Source organism: Lissotriton vulgaris, chromosome 5 (assembly GCF_964263255.1).
Source record: "Lissotriton vulgaris chromosome 5, aLisVul1.2, whole genome shotgun sequence".
In the NCBI taxonomy this organism is placed as follows: domain Eukaryota; kingdom Metazoa; phylum Chordata; class Amphibia; order Caudata; family Salamandridae; genus Lissotriton; species Lissotriton vulgaris.
In genome coordinates, this window is record NC_141693.1 from 1,229,606,269 (window position 1) to 1,229,624,852 (window position 18,584).

The following is an 18,584-nucleotide window of genomic DNA, read 5'->3' on the forward strand; positions in this document are numbered from 1 at the left end:
AACCCAGATCTGTGACTGGGGGTGAATGTTTTGCCATTGTGCAACATTCCGTCCATCAATTGTTTTGCATTTGTTTTATTCACCAGCAGCAGCCAGTGAGGTTGCCAACATTTCTTCTTGGCCAACGTGCTTTCTGAGTAAGGGACGTCTCTGCATGTTAGAGTAAAATGAACTACTGCCTGTCAGTGGAGCCAGGTAGTAGAGAGAGAGAGATGGGGACTACCCAGAGAAACAACAAAACAGGTTTCTCAATGCTGACTCCTGGCTGCGCAGACCCTATTTTAACCACACTGGCTTCCCAGACCAAACAATAACAGCCTCCTTGCAAACTGGGTTAAGTTACCATTAACATAAGACCACTTCTTCCCGGAGCCAACGGCAGTGGCAGTGGTGGACTTAGAGTTGTCATCCTTGAAATTTCCATGAACATGAAACTGAATCAAAGATCCTTCACAAAAAGAACATTAATAAATGACTTACACATATGTTCCAATAAAATCACCAGCATTAACCTGGTCTAAAACTTTTGTCTTTTAAAACTCTCACTTCTAGGTCAGGCTGTTCAACTGAACTGCCAGCAGGTGCCTGGAGCTCTCAAACAAATCGATGCCGGCAACGGGCAGGTGTTCGGAGTGAATGCAAAAGACAACATTTACACCTTCTACAGTAGCGGCTGGATACAGATCCCCGGTGCTCTCAAGCACGTCACAGTGGGGGCTGCTGGAGTCTGGGGCGTGCACAGAAACAACAACATCTACAAACTAGTGGGCGGAGTCTGGGCCCAGATTGATGGTAGGTGTAAGTCAAGGTTACTGCTTTTGAATGAATTAATAAATTAAGTTGGGTGGCTGTCTCGCGAATCCCTATAACCTGCAAAGCCTCAAAGCGCTTTCTTACACGAAGGGGAGCAGAACAGTCCAATAAGGTAAGGTCTCAACCTTTTATGCAAAAAAAGGTAAGGTCCTAAACTTTTATGCAAAGGGCTTCTCAGGTAATAACATGGAAGGCAGTGAAAACTGACAAGAAATAAGAGAACATGGCCAGCAAAGTGTATAGTTCCTGATACAGGCCCCTTGTTTGAGCAAGAATATATTTTAAGACTGTTCTATAACCCCTTCCCGGGACTAAGATATGCAGTGCAACCTACCCCTTTTACTTTCTCTGATTGATATCCCTACAGTAGTGACAATGCCTGCACCACTCACTTATTGTCTTGTCTGGAGTGAGTAGTCTCTGCACTCTACTGAACCCCGCTCCATCACTAGCCTTGATTGATTGGCAGAGAATGACATGAAACAGACTAGCCACGTGGAATCACCCTGCAGTGGTTGGAGTCAGATTAGTGTAGACCCATCCAGCCTTTGGGTACAGCAAGGTTCTGTCTTGCCTCTTCCCTTCCCACTGTGACTTCAAAAGGTGATTTCTGTTATCTTCAGCCCTCCTTCAAGTGTGGCACAGGATCTCCAATCTGTGCGTTACACCGTCTCCATTGCTCCTGACATTCTCAAAAAACTCTGAAACAACAAAAACGTTCCCACTTCAAGCATGATCCAATGAATCTTCAGCAGGCACCACCAATCAACCAGACCACGTATGAACTGTGGAGTCTCCCCCTCTTCCTCCTTTTTCTGGTACACCTGCTCTTTGCAGGCAGAGTACTTGGCATTGAAACATCCTGAAAGTTCTTGCTGTAAGGAAGAGGTCCTTACACCCAGATCTTTCTGACATTGTTAAAGCACCCCGGAGTACCAGAGCAGGGATTCTCACATTTACAAAGGGGTCAAGTCTTCTGCAAATAATGGAATCGATGTCACAGTTATGTTATGTTATGTTATGTTATGTTATGGAATATTTCTATAGCGCCTATCACCGCCGGTCTCTAAGCGCTTAACAGAAGAACATAACACACTGGTACCCATTAGAACCCTCAGCTGTTACACCGCCTAAACTGTCATCAATGCCTTTCTGAATAGATGGGTTTTCAGTTTTTTTCTGAAGGGTAGTAGCTGTGATTCTTCCTTCAGGGTGGCCGGGAGCTCATTCCACAGTTGCGGGAGAAGCACAGACAGGGCCCTGCCTCCTCTGGTTTTTAGTTTGAACCTGGGTTGAATCAGATTGGAGGTTGTTCCTGAACGCAAAAGTCTCCCAGGAACATACCTCTTCAGACGTTGCTTGATGTACTCTGGGGCTTTCCCAAAGAGTGCCTTATGGGCCACACAGAGACATTTAAACTGGACTCGAAATTTCACTGGAAGCCAGTGCAACTTCTGAAGCAGGGGGGTTGCGTGCGAGTTTCTGGGCAAGGAGTGGATCAGCCTAGCTGCATCGTTCTGTACTACCTGCAGCTTCTTCAACAGCTTCTGTGGCAGGCCAAGATATAAGGCATTGCCATAATCAAGTCTCGAAATGACTGTGGCAGATACGATCGTTTGCAGGGTGGAGGCAGATAAGATGGGGACTAGCTTTCGTAATTGCCTCAGCACACCTATGCAAGATCCGACCACAGTAGAAACTTGAGGGGCCATTGAGAGGTCCGCATCGATCCTCAGCCCCAAGCTTTTTACCACTGAATCAGGAGAAGGGGTGGTTCCTAACTCTGGAGGCCAATACAGGTCACTCCAGGTATTCTCTCGGTTGCTGATCACCAGCACCTCCGTTTTATCAGCATTCACTTTCAACAGATTGTTAGTCATCCAGTTGACCGTGAAGCTGAGCAGATTCCTCACTGATTCTTGAGCCTCTTTAGTGTCATCCAGCTGGACCAATAGCTGGGTGTCATCTGCGTAGTTGAAAATTTCGCAGTTCATATGCATGAGCTCCTCCACCAACGGTTGTAAATAGATATTGAAAAGCAGGGGGGATAGAGCCGACCCCTGGGGCACCCCCCAAGTCACATCACCGATCCCGGACAACTGGTCTCCCAGCTGCACTCTCTGAGTTCGACCTGACAGGAAGGATTCCAGCCACTTAAGCACCTGGCCTGTGATCCCCAACTTCGCGATACGGTCCAGCAAGATGGTGTGGCTGACCGTATAAAAAGCCGCCGATAAGTCTAGGAGAATCAGGGCGCATGGCTGTTTATTGTCTGCCCTGACTCTCAGCTCATCGGCGACCGAGGCCATGACTAGTTCTGTGCTATGTTGGGGCCGAAACCCAGCCTGCCTGGCATGAAGGAGATGGCAGTGGCACAAGTTCCATTAGCAACACCCAAGTGAGGCACATAAGCGGTGGTCTATAACTTATGCTTCCTGTTACCAGAAGGACTTTGGGAGGGTAACCTACAAAAGTCTAATCTGCCCACCCTTGCTCACTGGTTGTAATCAAACTGCAGCTACCTCAAAGTGAGTGATCAGGCTTCTCCTACTGCCACTCAATGCCCATGGGGCTTAGTGAGACACGAGGAAATCCACCAGGTGTCTGCACCTGAAGGTTTAATTGGCTCAGTGTGCTCAGCCCTTCAATTTATTAAAGTATCCATTCTAGGAGCAGACCCAACCAACTGGCTGAAAGGCCCCAAGCCTTCCTGACCAACAGCTGACTGCTTCCATTAACTAGTACGATTTGCGGATATTTCATTGCGTTGAAAACACAAACACGCTCTTGATACTGGTGTTTGCCCCACCGGGATGGCCTCTTGCTTTCATATTTTTTAGCGGGGAGTGCCCCCCATCATACCCCTGCTCCCCTACAGGCATTTCTCCACCTACAACCACAGCACCATTTAACTAAGAGCTGCAGTGAAAATGGCGAAGTGTCCGTTGGCAAAAAGAACGCTGCAAGAAATCTGCAATCTATTCTATTATTCTAAATGTATAGAGCGCATGGTACCCAAGAGGCCTACTCAGCCCTGGTAACAAGTATTAACAAATAGTACTGCTTGCATGCCCTAAAAAGCGGAATAGTGTTATATAGTTCCTATAAAACCTATACAGGATCTGTACATTTGGATAAAATACACTGTAGGATTGGTGTCGGACTGATTCTGAACACCCCCACTAGGTATGTTGGCCTTTTGTATCAGCTAGCTCACAGGGCCACTACAATCTCCTCTTATCAAGGAGAGAGTAGTTCTTGGCAACCATCGAACATGACGACCCTTATCCCTCCTGACCTTGGAAAAGCCATACTACTTTATGGTCAGTCACTTGTGCTTACTTAGTCTGTCTTAGAGAGCTACAAGGAATAAACAGGCTGGGCGTTTTCAATAAGTGTTTATTGAACAGTTGTCATTCTGGTGTAAAATATATGAGCTGCAAAAACTGTTAGGCAGTAAAAGATTTAAATAATTAACAGTACTATGAAAGTAAATAGATGGTATAGCTCTACCATCTTGAAGTAATCATGAATACATACAAGTACATAAAATACATGATAATAAAAAGATACGTACTCCTACGATGTTTCCCTAACAAGATGTACCTAAGTGTACCTAGCATGTGTGTAGGTGTTTAAGCCAAGAATCCCTCTAGGATAGTGTGAACCCCATTGCCTGAAGGGAGAGACTGTGGTACCCTGTCCTTGTCTTAAGTTTGACACCACGCGAGGGATGTTAGACCACTGCGAGCTGGGGTGTCTGTATGCAGGAACTTCAGCGTCTCTGGTCAGTGTGTCTGCTGGGAAGTCCTGGTCCCCTCTCTCTATCTTAGCAAGATGTGATGTATATATACCCATAGGTGTCCCCAGGGGTCCTACCTTCCTGTATTACTCTGTCGGCCTAAGGATGACAACGGGCATGAACTTTATACATAAATATTATGCAGGGGATGGTAGTCCTGCTGTGCTTCCAAGAATCCTCATGCAAAATGTATGAGATTTCGAACTAGGGAAAACCCGTGTTCTGAATGCAGTGTTGTATCTAGGTAAAAGGTCAGTCTATGTAAACTGTTATAAATATAATGTAGGGAAGAATATAGGTGAAGGGTATTGAAGTAACCTGGGCCTATATTATGGTACCTATATGGAATATAACAATAGGAAGGTTTTCAAAAGGCTTTCTGAAGCTAAGCTCTGACTGGTCAAGTCTAATATATGCTGGAAAAGAGTTCCAGAGCGTGGGTGCCAGATATGCTATGGAACGTCCTGCCCAACTTTCTCTCTTGATCCTTGGCACCTGCAGTAGTTTGGTACCCTTCTCGGAGTATAAAGAGTCACCAGATGCTGAATTAGCTGCAAAGCATTTTTATGAATGGCACAATGAATCTTGAACCAGTGCAAGGTTTCTAACGCTGGTGCAGCTGATTGGTGCTTAGGAATTTTGTGGAGAACTCGCATGCTGGGATTCTGGACTGTCTAAAGTCATCTTCTCACTTATTTGGGGCTGCCTGAGTACAGGGCGTTCCCACAACAAAAGGGTGGAGAAGGGCGTACTGCATGAGGATATTTACGGAAACATATCAGACCAAATATTTTACTAGCCAGGTATTGATCAGGCACAGCACAGACTGTTGCAAGTGTTTACAGAAATCCAGCCTCAGTAACACTCATGAGGCAGGGTTTTCTCCATGAATACTGGCAGCTACAAGTAAAGGTAGAGACAGGGGTCTGCAAGGCAGAGGCCACCTTGGTATTCTTAAAGTGCCATTGTGGACAGGTCTTGCAAGGGGAAAAAGGACCACTTTGGGAAAGGCACAACAGTAGGAACCTGAAGAGATCCAAAGGACTTACTCATGCAGCTGTTATTCGCACAGTTGACATCTTCCACTGAGTGTATGTTTACCAACTGATAAATGTAGTCATTTCCCGACGGTCATACCATGACATTATCTGGGATAAGCTGCCTTTAACACCTTCGCTGCTAAGGCAATTCCCCTCCTGTGCTGGAAATTGCTATATTTCATTGTTTTATGACGAGCTGGGCTCGTCATCAGCACACGACCACTGTGCACCATGACGAGCCCAGCTCGTCATCAGCATCGAAAGGGTTAAGGGACTATACATGAAATACTTGGATCTACTTAGCTCGGCAAACATTTCATGACTCTTGTGTAATGGTGGCCAAATCTATCAAAATAATTTTGTTCAGCTGATCCTTCTGATTTCGTCTAGCCTGTAGCCAACACACTTCACAGAGATTACCCTTTTGATAACTTTATATATATGAAATTTCTCAGAGTACATCTCATGTTTTATATGAAGTTGAACAGTATGATCCTGTATTCAAAATCTTTGGCGTGACCAAGTCTGAAAGTAAACACCTCAAGAAGTACAAGAACGTCATCAGATTTCTCAACAACATTTCCAGCAAACACAGACATGGATGTTCTGGAGTTAAAAGAATTACTAACATACCAACGTCTCTCAATCCATGTATGCGCTAAACTTCTTTGCAACATATTTTTGGGAGTCATTTATTTCACTATTGATTGTGCAACCTCACAATATCCCAACATATCTTTGTATTTATCAAATGTTTTTGGATTCATATCCAATGCTCTAAATGTTACGTAGGCCTAATATGGTTAATCATATATAACATTAATAGACTTGTCACACTTCACCAAAGATGCTTTCCTTACTAAAATGTAACAGTTGCATGACAGAACCATGCATGGCATTACAACACATTTCTTAATGATGCGGTCATTGCAACTGTGTCTTTACATTGCATGCCTTTGCAACGCATGCCTTCACCACGCATGCCTTTACAACGAAAAAAGTATTTAGTAGGTAAGTATAAATACTTTTAATATTAAAATATATATATAAAACAGGTTTTTAGTTATCTGCAAAATACTTACATGTTCTTTGAAAAGACATGCATGGTAAGAGCATATGCACTTAATATATGACCCACACTTTAGTCACTTGACCGTAAGAACAATGGGCACTCCTGGTAGCGAGTTCAAGTAAGTCTTTATTTTTCCAAGATTAACGCACTGACACATTTCGGCAAAAGCCTTTTTCGAAGTGCATAAACTCCCCCCATCATCACCAGTGTAGATACATGTTTGACAGCAAGACATAGAAAAAATACTATTTTACATATGAAAGGTGTAACTATAAAACCTCAAGAGCAAAATTAAAAACAATTCAAACAATAGCTCAAAAGACACAAATCTTTTCCCTATTTTCTAAACTTCATTTCTACCAACACTCTGCTGTGTCAATGCAACCCCAGTCAGTGTCCACTTTACTGCCCTCATGACCAGAAACATTCACAGCGTTTCCCTCTGGTCCAATTTTGGCAACCTTTAGAATAAATATGTCACTTTCATCACAACTCTGTTCACATTCCATTTTATGTAAATTTGCCATATGTTTGCATTTAACAACCCTTCAAGGGTTCCACAATTTACCTTCTTGTGTCACAGCGCTGTTGGTAAACCCCAATGACATTTATCACCTTCCCATACTAGGGCTCACCTTTGTGGAGTATACCAGGTTTGAGAATCCTCACCCAATCTCCCATTGGTTCTTTAATATTCCAGTTGACATCATACCATTTTTTAGTCTTCCTCTGCTTCCCTTTGACTCTCCTCCTCACACTATCCACATCCACTACGTCTGCTATTACCACATCTTTTCCTGAACCAAGATGGACACAACTTGGAAACAGGATCTCTTCCTTTAAGTAACTTGAATGGACTGCATCCACAAGTTTTCCCTTAGAACATTTCTCCATTAACAACCACTCTTATGTGCATCTACCACATAAATAATCCTTTAAACCATGGTTGAATCACTCTACTAATCCATTACTCTAAGGTTCATTTTACGTGTCAGTGGCATGCCATATTCCACACGATTTGAGAAATCTTTCCATTTCTCTCGACTTCAGCCGAGTTTCATTATCCGTAATTAAAACATCAGGACATCCTTCTCTAGCAACAGTCTCCTTAAAAAACTCAATTACTACTTGAGTGGTGTTTTGCATAGTAAATTTTACTTCCAGTGACTTGGAGTGATAATCTATCATCACTCAAGCAAACCTAGCCTTTTGAGGTAAAGAAGAAAATGGACCAGAAATTTCCAAGGCAATTTTAGCAATGCAACTGGTTTCAAAGGTGCAGGATTAACCTTTAAGGTTTTCTCACCATTAACATATTGATCACACTCTCTTATTACCCTGTCTGGTATCATGTCCATACCTCGCCACCAAAAACACGTTCTGATAAGCCTCTTCATAGCCGACATACGAATATGCTCCTCATGAGCCAGACACAAAATCACTTTTCGCATATTAACTAGAGCAATACGCTTACCTTGTTTGAATAATATTCCACCTTCCACATCCATATCTCTTGAAGCCTTAAAAAATGGCAATCACTCTAGCGAAATCAACTCATTAGGCCCACATTCCAAGACACACAGTTCCTTGCCTGTTGCCATAACGTATCCCTTGTTTCACGCTATGCTCACTTATTCTCTGTAATGGCATAAAAAGTCACAGAAACAACATCTTTTATAGTAGCAATCATGTCCACTTCACTCAAACTTACATTAATATCCTCCAACCAGCAAGGTAGCCTTCATAAGCAATCAGCCATCACATTGCACTTCCCAGGAACAAATTCTGCTTTAAAATAATACTCTTGTAGTCTTGAAGTTAATCTGGAAATGCGTGCAGTGGCATTCAACCCCCCACCAGGTGATAATATGTTCACCAGCGATTTGTGTTTCATCCTTAATGTGGATAGACTTGCCCACATGTAATTTCTAAAATTTTCAATAGCCTATAGGAATGCCAACACCTCTTTTTCAATCACTGCATACCTCCTCTGAGTATCATTTAAGTTCCTGGATGCAAAAGCTTCATTCCACTCTTCTTTATCACACCCAGCGACGGCTCGTGGAGGGAGTTACGGTAGGGCAGGAGGGCGGGGAGGGGGAGGGGCAGGGTGGAGGTTGCTAAAAACCGGCATATGGATAATTGCAGGTAAGTAAACAATTTAATTAATAAAACGAATTTCGTAGTGCGCCTTGCATCGCAAAATGCAATGCAGTGCGAGCTACGAAATTCGTTTTATTAATTAAAAAGCAAGTGTAAAATGATGTCCAATGGATTTATTTCCCAGTACAACTAATCCGTATTTTTTTAAAACAAGAAGCAGGAAATATTGTCCAGTGAACATGAAGATAAGATCACTTTTGCAATAGAAGTTTATTCCTCGGACGACCGACATCTAATAGAATAGATTGCAATTTCCAGCAGTCAGATGGCGTGATACACTTGATCCATACTCTTGAGCAATCATCCAATGAAAAAGCACATCCGCGCACTCGACACAGGACGTAGTACACCTAAACCAGTCCCTCCATGCTCACAAGCATGAGCAAGGTGACACACTTATAAATGCTTCACTCGCCAATTAAACAGTGCACTCAAGCCGGCAACTCTGTGTCCTCGAGTGATCCCAAAATGGGCAAAGGTGGAAATGAAATGTAAGCGAGTCTCCAGTAGTTGTACTAGTTCATCAACTGTTATCACAAAAAGGTTCCTTGAAAGGATACACGGGCAACCGTAGTCACACGTAGAAATCGAAATTGAGTCCATAAATAGAGATCATATTGTTCATGTGCCGCTATGATGACAGAGGTAAGTAGACATAATATCAAGTTTTTAATTTCGACTGGACACAATATTGAGATTTTAATTTCGACTAAACATAATATCGACTAGACATAATATAGACTACACAAATATCGACTAGAATAGCAATAATATTGAATCAAAAATATAGAATGGACATAATATCGACTAGACATAATATAGACAACAAAAATATCGAATTTAAGGTAAGTTAATATTAATGTTTAATTTTTGTGTAATATAAATCTGTAGCGGGTTGTGGGTTTATAGGGGAATAGAGTGGTAAGTAATTTAATTATAGTTGATTAAATATGTTAATTATTAAATTGTTATTTATTTAAAATTAATTGTTAATTAATTATTAATTGGTAATTAATTTAAATATAATTGGTAATTAATTTTAATTGATTAATTGATGAATATATAATTTTTTGTAATTTATTATCTGTAGCGGGTTGTGGGTTTATAGGGGAATAGGGTGGGAAGTAATTTAATTATAATTAATTAAATATGTTATTTAATTAATTGGTAATTATTTCAAAGTAATTGTTAATTAATCATTAATTGGTAATTAATTAAAATATAATCGGTAATTAAATGTAATTGATTATTTGTTTTTTTGTAATGTATTTTCTGTAGCGGGTTATGGGTTTATAGGGGAATAGGGTGGGAAGTAATTTAATTTATTTAAAATTAATTGTTAATTAATTATTAATTGGTAATTATTTAAATATAATTGGTAATTAATTTTAATTGATTAATTGATGAATATATAATTTTTTGTAATTTATTATCTGTAGCGGGTTGTGGGTTTATAGGGGAATAGGGTGGGAAGTAATTTAATTATAATTAATTAAATATGTTATTTAATTAATTGGTAATTATTTCAAAGTAATTGTTAATTAATCATTAATTGGTAATTAATTAAAATATAATCGGTAATTAAATATAATTGATTATTTGTTTTTTGTAATTTATTTTCTGTAGCGGGTTGTGGGTTTATAGGAGAATAGGGTGGGAAGTAATTTAATTATAATTATTTAAATATGTTATTTAATTAATTGGTATTTAATTAAAATTATTTGTTAATTAATCATTAATTGGTAATTAATTAACATATAATTGGTAATTAAATATAATTGATTAATTGATTAATTATTTATTTTTAGTAATTTATTTTCTGTAGCGGGTTGTGGGTTTATAGGGGATTAGGGTGGGAAGTAATTTAATAATCATGAATTAAATATGCAATTTAATGTATTGGTATTTATTTCGAATTAATTGTTAATTAATTATTAATTGGGAATTAATTACAATATAATTGGTAAATACATTTAAATGATTAATGAATAAATATGTTAATTTAATTAATTTAATTTCTGTAGTAGGTTGTGTGTTTATAGAGGAATAGATTTTGAAGTCATTAAATTGTTAGTAATTAAATTGTTTAAATAAATATATTGAGTTTATTTTGTAAAATATTTAAAAAAATGTAATTAATTGATTGTTAATAGGTAAATAATTAGTATTAGTAGGTAATTTATATTATTAAATAATTTTTATTTATCATTTTAATAGAATATGTAATATAATGTACACAATTCTTAAATATTTAAATTAATTTGCAATAGATTTTACTATTTATGATATTTATATTTATATAAGAAGTATTTACTTTCCTTACTGTTGCACTCACTGGAGTTGGAATAGTAATTTTAACCCCTACGCTATCCAACGTTTTCTTTACTGTTACACTCTCTAGAGTTGGAATAGTAAATTTTACCCCTACGCTATCCAACGCTTACCCCACTGTTACACTCTCTGGAGTTGGAATAGTAAATTTTACCCCTACACTATCCAACGCTTACCCTACTGTTACACTCACTGGAGTTGGAATAGTAATTTAAACCCCTACGCTATCCAACGCTTTCCCTACTGCTACACTCTCTGGAGTTAGAATAGTAAATTTTACCCCTACGCTATCCAACGCTTACCTTACTGTTACACTCTTTGGAGTTGGAATAGTAAATTTTACCCCTACGCTATCCAATGCTTACCCTACTGTTACACTCACTGGAGTTGTAATAGTAAATTTTACTCCTACGCTATCCAACGCTTTCCTTACTGTTACACTCACTGGAGTTGGAATAGTAATTTAAACCCTTACGCTATCCAACGCTTTCCCTACTGTTGCACTCACTGGAGTGGGAATAGTAATTTTTACCCTTACGCTATCCAACCCTTTCCCTACTGTTGCACTCTCTGGAGTGGTAATAGTAATATTTACCCCTACGCTATCCTACGCTTTCTCTACTGTTGCACTCTCTGGAGTTGGAATAACGCTTTCCCTTCTGTTACACTCTCTGGAGTTGGAATAGTAATTTTTACCCCTAAGCTATCCAAAGCTTTCCCTACTGTTATACTCTCTGGAGTTGGAATAGTAATTTTTGCCCCTACGCTATCCAACGCTTTCCCTACTGTTGCACTCACTGGAGTGGGAATAGTAATTTTTTCCCCTACGCTATCCAACGCTTTCCCTACTGTTGCACTCTCTGGAGTTGGTATAGTAATTTTTACCCCTACGCTATCCAATGTTTTCCCTACTGTTGACCTTACTGGAGTCGTTACAGTACATTTAACCCTCTCGCTATCCTATGGTAAAAATATTGTATATCTCTAGTTAATTATATATGGTAACAGGGAGAAATCCCTCAGACAATTAGAAAGCAAGTACATTTTACTACTGGACACGAGGATCCCAAACGGCCTTAATACTGGGGAGGACCTTCATTGCTTTTTATAACATCATTTCCATTGATTCAGCTCGCTGACTATGTTAGGTGCATTATTTAGCTCCCCTGGGTGGCCACTATCTAGCATCCTTAAATTTTGGGATAGCCTTCTAAGAGTTATTGGACTTGTAAGAAGTGTGGACAGTCCATATTGTACCATCATACCTGCATCTATATTAAGAACTCCATCTTATTATTGCAGTGCTGTCTGAGGCTTTCACCAGTATGTGTTAAATCAGTTCCCCTCTCTTTTGTGTGTGAATATCTTCTGTTTAACACATCATTGATTATAATTTGGACATCTTGTTGTATTCCATCTTCAATTCTGTGTTTACCAGCTGTCAAGCAATGTCCAAACTGTTACGTTTTGATACCCTTAAGGCACTATGTCGGAATGTTATCTCTTATAGTTGAGATTGTATATACACTCAGGTGTTTATCTGTATGGGGTATCCAATTTGCCAATACTTTTGTCACGTTTCATTTAAGGTTGGGAAGCAGGTTAAGTAGGTGTATTTACTCTTGCACATGCAAACCTCCTAATTGGCGCAACATGGTTAAGCATGAGTATCTCCCAATTTTCATACTTTTGACCAGTGTGTTAAAACTTTAATACTAATCACAAATGAATTTACTTATTTTGATCCCTTTTTTGAATTTTGGGTTATGGGTTTGTCTTTTCCCCCCCCCGTTTTTTGCACACTAGGTGGTCACGTTAGGGGTTCAAATACCAATCAACTCGGGAGTGAGAGAGGGGATTTATATATATATATATTGAATAAGAAATATAACTGCACACCATCCTTTTGATTTTGCAAATATATGTAATGGAATAGGGCATTAAGTTTGTAAATATATGAAAACAGCAATCTCGATGGATTCACATGTACATAATGTATAGTAACAATGATACAATGAATTGATGTTTTTTTCTATAGTGTGTGCGTGTGAATAGTGTAATTAGTATATGGATTGTAAATAGTCAGGTAATTTCAAATCCATTTCTTTGTCTGTTTTCCATGACAGGAAGTTGTGCATGTAGAGATTCTTTCAGTTTCCATTAACTCTCCCGCCCCTTTTCTTGATTGGTAGCCCTATATATACATTTTCATTGGTTTTGTTCGTCATGTGATCAAGGTCACCGTGGAGTGACCGAAACGCGTCATGCTGGCGAAATCGTGTGAATAAACTTGAGAAAATTTCATCTTTGCGCTGTGGAGTGGTTTGTACCTGTGTCATCCGGTGTGGCAGATAGGATCTTGGTCCTGATTTGAGGCAGCGGAACAGGACGTTGAATTGCATATATATATATATATATATATATATATATATATATATATATATATATATATATATATATATATATATATGTATTAAACATTTTTTTTAAGTTACATTAATTATTTCTTAATTTTAGGTTTATTTAAGTATTTTAAATATGTTTATATTAACTTAATGTATTGTTATATTACTTTTAAGTTACTTTTAACATATTTAAAAAATTCGATATTTTGACATTCTATATTTTTTACACTCGATATTTTGGAGTCGATATTTTTGCACTTACCTGTTTGAAGATAGGAAGTCGATATTCTGTCAGTCGATATTTTAACCTTGATATTTTGTCCTCTCAATATTTTGTCTGTCGAGGTTTTGTCAGTGATCAATGACAGAAACACCTCTATAACTCGTCGCCAATTGTTGCAAAGTAATAAAATTCAAGAGGAAGTTGACAGCTCTTCATTAGGGCAGACAGCAGCTGCTTTCAGCCAGGCAGTCAAAAGAGGAATTCACCTAAACATTCTACATTTTAATAGGAAACCATGGAGCCAGTTTCTCAGCTAAACATAAACAATACACGAACCACGATAGCCAATTTAATGTAAGATCAACATCTCCATTCTAAATACCCTCCAGAGATTCTGATGAGGAATGTTTCTAGGTACTTAGCCACTCCCTTTTTATTGAAAAGACTGTGATGACTGCTACATTAACAGTGTAAAGAAAAAAGTCTGTCTTCTTTAAGTGTTTGGAAATATCATATGTATATAGATTGAAGATAAATGAGCTGAGAATTGATCCCTCCCTGAGGCACTCAAGCAAGAATAGGACGTACTGTTGAACACTCCTCTCGTACCATAACATGAAAGGCGCATTATGCCTGGTAGCCAGCTGGTTTGCTGGCAAACAATCTTAATGAGCTTGTTGACCTGTGTGCCAAACCCTGTAAAAATGCTTTGGCTATAATCAGAAACACTACTCCAGTCGATCCGTTGATATTAAATCTAGGACTTGTTATGATCTTAGCAAGATGATGCAGTGTGTGTTTGGGAGCATCTAGAGTGCCTGGTTATTATTCCATTTCTTTCTGGTGCCTTGCACTTTTTCAGTTTTTTTACAAAACTTAGCACGTCATCTCTTGAGCATTTCTCAATGCTGACAGCTAATTGGTTTGAATCAGTGTTATTTCTGCTGGTAACTCTAGTGTAAGTCCACGGTGCCATCTCATCAGTAATAAGCATTTGCAATGCAATAGGTCTCGCATTAGGAAAGTTTGAGCAATTGGTATTGTAAATGACACATTTTTTATTTATGTGTTGGTTTTGAAAATAGCTACATTAATAGCTTTGTCATTACAATGCCAATAGTTTTAACTTTCGCAAATGTGACACCTATAGCATTTGTAATGCAATATGTGTTGTATGTAAGTGACTTAGATGTATTCATATTACAAATAACAATGGCTTTTATTTTTTTAAATAATTATTACTTAAATAAAAGTTTTTGTCATTTATAATGGCAATAGCTTAAACTTTTGTAAATAATTTTTGTGAAGATTATGTTCAGTGTTATTGTGACAAAAATCCAAGAACAGTAGTGAAATATTAACCTCTTTTTGTGACATTTGTAACAAAGCTTGAAACATTGAGAGAACAAATGTGAATAAGTTGTTGTTGAATGGTTGCACAGATTGATGCTGTGGTGGAGCTGAGTGATATTGTGGTGGTGACGAGTGATGCTGTGGCGTTCAATGATGCTGTGGTAGCGCATAGTGATGATGTGGTGCACCTGAGTGATGCTGTGGTGGTGCTGAGTGATGCTGTGGTGATGCGATAGATAGATATAGTGAGTGCTATAGCTAGAGTGAGGGCGATAGATAGAGTGAGGGCGATAGATAGAGGGAGGGCGATAGATAGATAGAGTGAGGGAGATAGATAGATAGAGGGAGGGAGGGCAATAGATAGCTAGAGGGAGGGCGATAGATAGAGTGAGGGCAATCGATAGATAGAGTGAGGGAGACAGATAGATAGATAGATAGATAGATAGATAGATAGATAGATAGATAGATAGATAGATAGATAGATAGATAGATAGACAGATAGAGTGAGGGTGATCGATAGATAGAGTGATGCCGATAGATAGATAGACAGATAGATATATAGATAGATAGAGTGAGGGCGATAGATAGATAGATGGATAGATAGAGTGAGGGCGATAGATAGATAGATAGATAGATAGATAGATAGATAGATAGATAGATAGATAGATAGATAGATAGAGAGATAGAGAGATAGATAAATAGATAGATAGATAGATAGATAGATAGATAGATAGATAGATAGATAGATAGATAGATAGATAGATAGATAGATAGATAGATAGATAGATAGATAGATAGATAGATAGATAGATAGATAGATAGATAGATAGATAGATAGATAGATAGATAGATAGATAGATAGATGGATAGAGTGAGGGTGATAGATAGATAGACAGATAGAGTGAGGGTGATAGATAGATAGACAGATAGAGTGAGGGCGATCGATAGATAGAGTGATGGTGATAGATAGATAGACAGATAGATAGATAGAGTGAGTGCGATAGACAGATAGAGTGAGGGTAATAGATAGATAGACGGATAGATAGAGTGAGGGCGATAGACAGATAGATAGATAGATAGATAGATAGATAGATAGATAGATAGATAGATAGATAGACAGACAGACAGACAGACAGACAGACAGACAGACAGACAGATAGACAGATAGATAGATAGATAGATAGATAGATAGATAGATAGATAGATAGATAGATAGATAGATAGATAGATAGATAGATAGATAGATAGATAGATAGATAGATAGATAGATAGATAGATAGATAGATAGATAGATAGATAGATAGATAGACTGAGGGCGATAGAGTAAGGGCGATAGATATATAGATAGAAAGAAAGATAGATAGATAGAAAGATAGATAGAGTAAGGGCGATAGATAGATAGATAGATAGATAGATAGATAGATAGATAGATAGATAGATAGATAGATAGATAGATAGATAGATAGATAGATAGATAGATAGATAAGCACCGTTCCCTTCAATACAAATATGACAAAAGAATTGGACAGGTACTGGTTCATCAGCTAGCAGACAACAGAGGTAACAAGGAAGCTGAAATAAGATGGGGCCATGTGCAACAGCTGGAAAGCTGCCAGCGAGGTAGGAGGCTCCTCCGAGCAACACGGACATAAACATCCATTAAACAACAAGGTTGATAACTCCACCACCGTGCTGTACGCCTCTCTAAGCAAGCTGCATGAAAAATAATTATGTAACAGTATCGAGTAACCAATAAGGAATTACTAAATATGCAAGGAGAATGTTTTTTCATTTTAACAAAATATCACTCTTTCCTCCTGTAATGTACCGATTGCTACCTCCATGTATTTTGGTTGCTCACTATTGTCACTTTTGATTCATGTAACTTAACGTTTGCTTTGTAATGTGTTCACTTGTAATTTTCTCCTCATGTATCATTACTGTTCCTATTGTGAAGCGCTCTCACACCTTCAGGTAAAGTCCGCGCTATATAAAATCGCATAAATAAATAAATAAAATAAGAAGGTACTGAGGACGGACTACACATCCTATGATCCCAAGGGCAGTTTCCATTCATGCACCATTCTTACCCCAGTTTCAAACACCATACCCCTTGTAAGTGAACACTCTGAGCCTTTCTCTCCGTGTCACTCTCGACTGGTATGCTCCTGCCCTCTGTTTATTGTGCAGTGGCAGAGCCCCTTTGTAGGGTGACCAACCGTCCGTAAATTTCACGGACAGTCCGTAAATTGGACCTCATGTCCGTTGTCCGTTAAGATCCCTCTTACGGACGCCCTTTGTCCGTAATTTGGGGGTTTACTGTGACCTGCACATGCTCACCTTTGTGAAGCCTCAGTGATCTGCGAGCTCCCTGCTGGGGCCGCCTTGCACTCCTCTCGGCTCAAGAGCAGCGCCTCCCCAGCCTCTCACAGACTGTGATGGGCCATTGTCATTCTGTATGCCGGCTGATTGTCGCATACAGAATGACAATGGCCCAGTCTGGGCAGTTAAGGCATGTGGTAATGTGCAGTTTATGTAAGTAAGACTACAGCTGAACACGATGTTTGGTCTAATTTGCAAGGGTGTTTCCAGATTACATGCAGTTTTTATTCACCACCATAAAGGGATTTAGTTTATCACCTTTAGGCAAAGGGTAGGCACGTTATTTCACACTGCTCATGGGCACTGTGCCAGATGTATCGTTAGTGTCCTTTATAAAATGCTAATATTTTCAAGCAACATATTTAGGAACATTTTTTGCAGGATAAAAAGTCGGCCCTATTTAAAAAAATATCTTGGTGTTGTGGGTTCCACCTTCTGTCCCAAGCCCTTTCATGGAGGGCCATTCTTGCTCAGAAACTCTGTGCAAAATGGGTCTGCGGTTCCGGTGCTGCCTTTGGCTGCTTTTCATCCTTTGATGAAGTGACCGGAAGCACAACAACTGCAGAAGGACTACACTATCTATTCCTCATTTGTTGCTGATTCAAGGCCAGAGTATGGAACGGTGTAAGGATTTTTAGCGTTCCAAGCAAAATAGGAGGTTTTTTTGTGTGCTCCCTCTACAGAAGAAATAAGGCTGTTTTCAGACCTTTATTGTGTTTGGTGTAACCAGTGGCAGTTCTTGAAGGGTCCTGTCTTACCTAGCTTTATGAAGTACCGGCCCTGCCTCCTGGCTCCATGTTTCCATTCCTGATATTTTCATTTGTAAACCATTACTATCGTTTGTGTTAGTCTAAATAGGTCAATGTAAATAAAAGTTATTAGTAAAAGCAATCCCAACCAACATGTTAGGTTTTAACTTCTGAGTTTCTAGTTACCTAAGCAACCCACTCTTAAGATATAATACCTACCAATATAGATGACATTCGAATCTTACACCTTG

At 39.0% G+C, this 18,584-nt stretch overlaps 1 protein-coding gene across 1 annotated transcript in view; it reads left to right on the forward strand.

Annotated features, from left to right (window-relative positions):
• Positions 1-536: 536 nt before the first annotated feature.
• LOC147712369 (fish-egg lectin-like) overlaps positions 537-18,584 on the forward strand; it is a gene marked incomplete at its 5' end in the record, with an annotated part of 108,456 nt that continues 90,408 nt past the window's right edge. The window contains one exon of the mRNA XM_086920326.1: positions 537-792. Within this exon, the coding sequence (XP_086776452.1) occupies positions 537-792 (256 nt within the window). The remainder of the gene's footprint in view (positions 793-18,584) is intronic.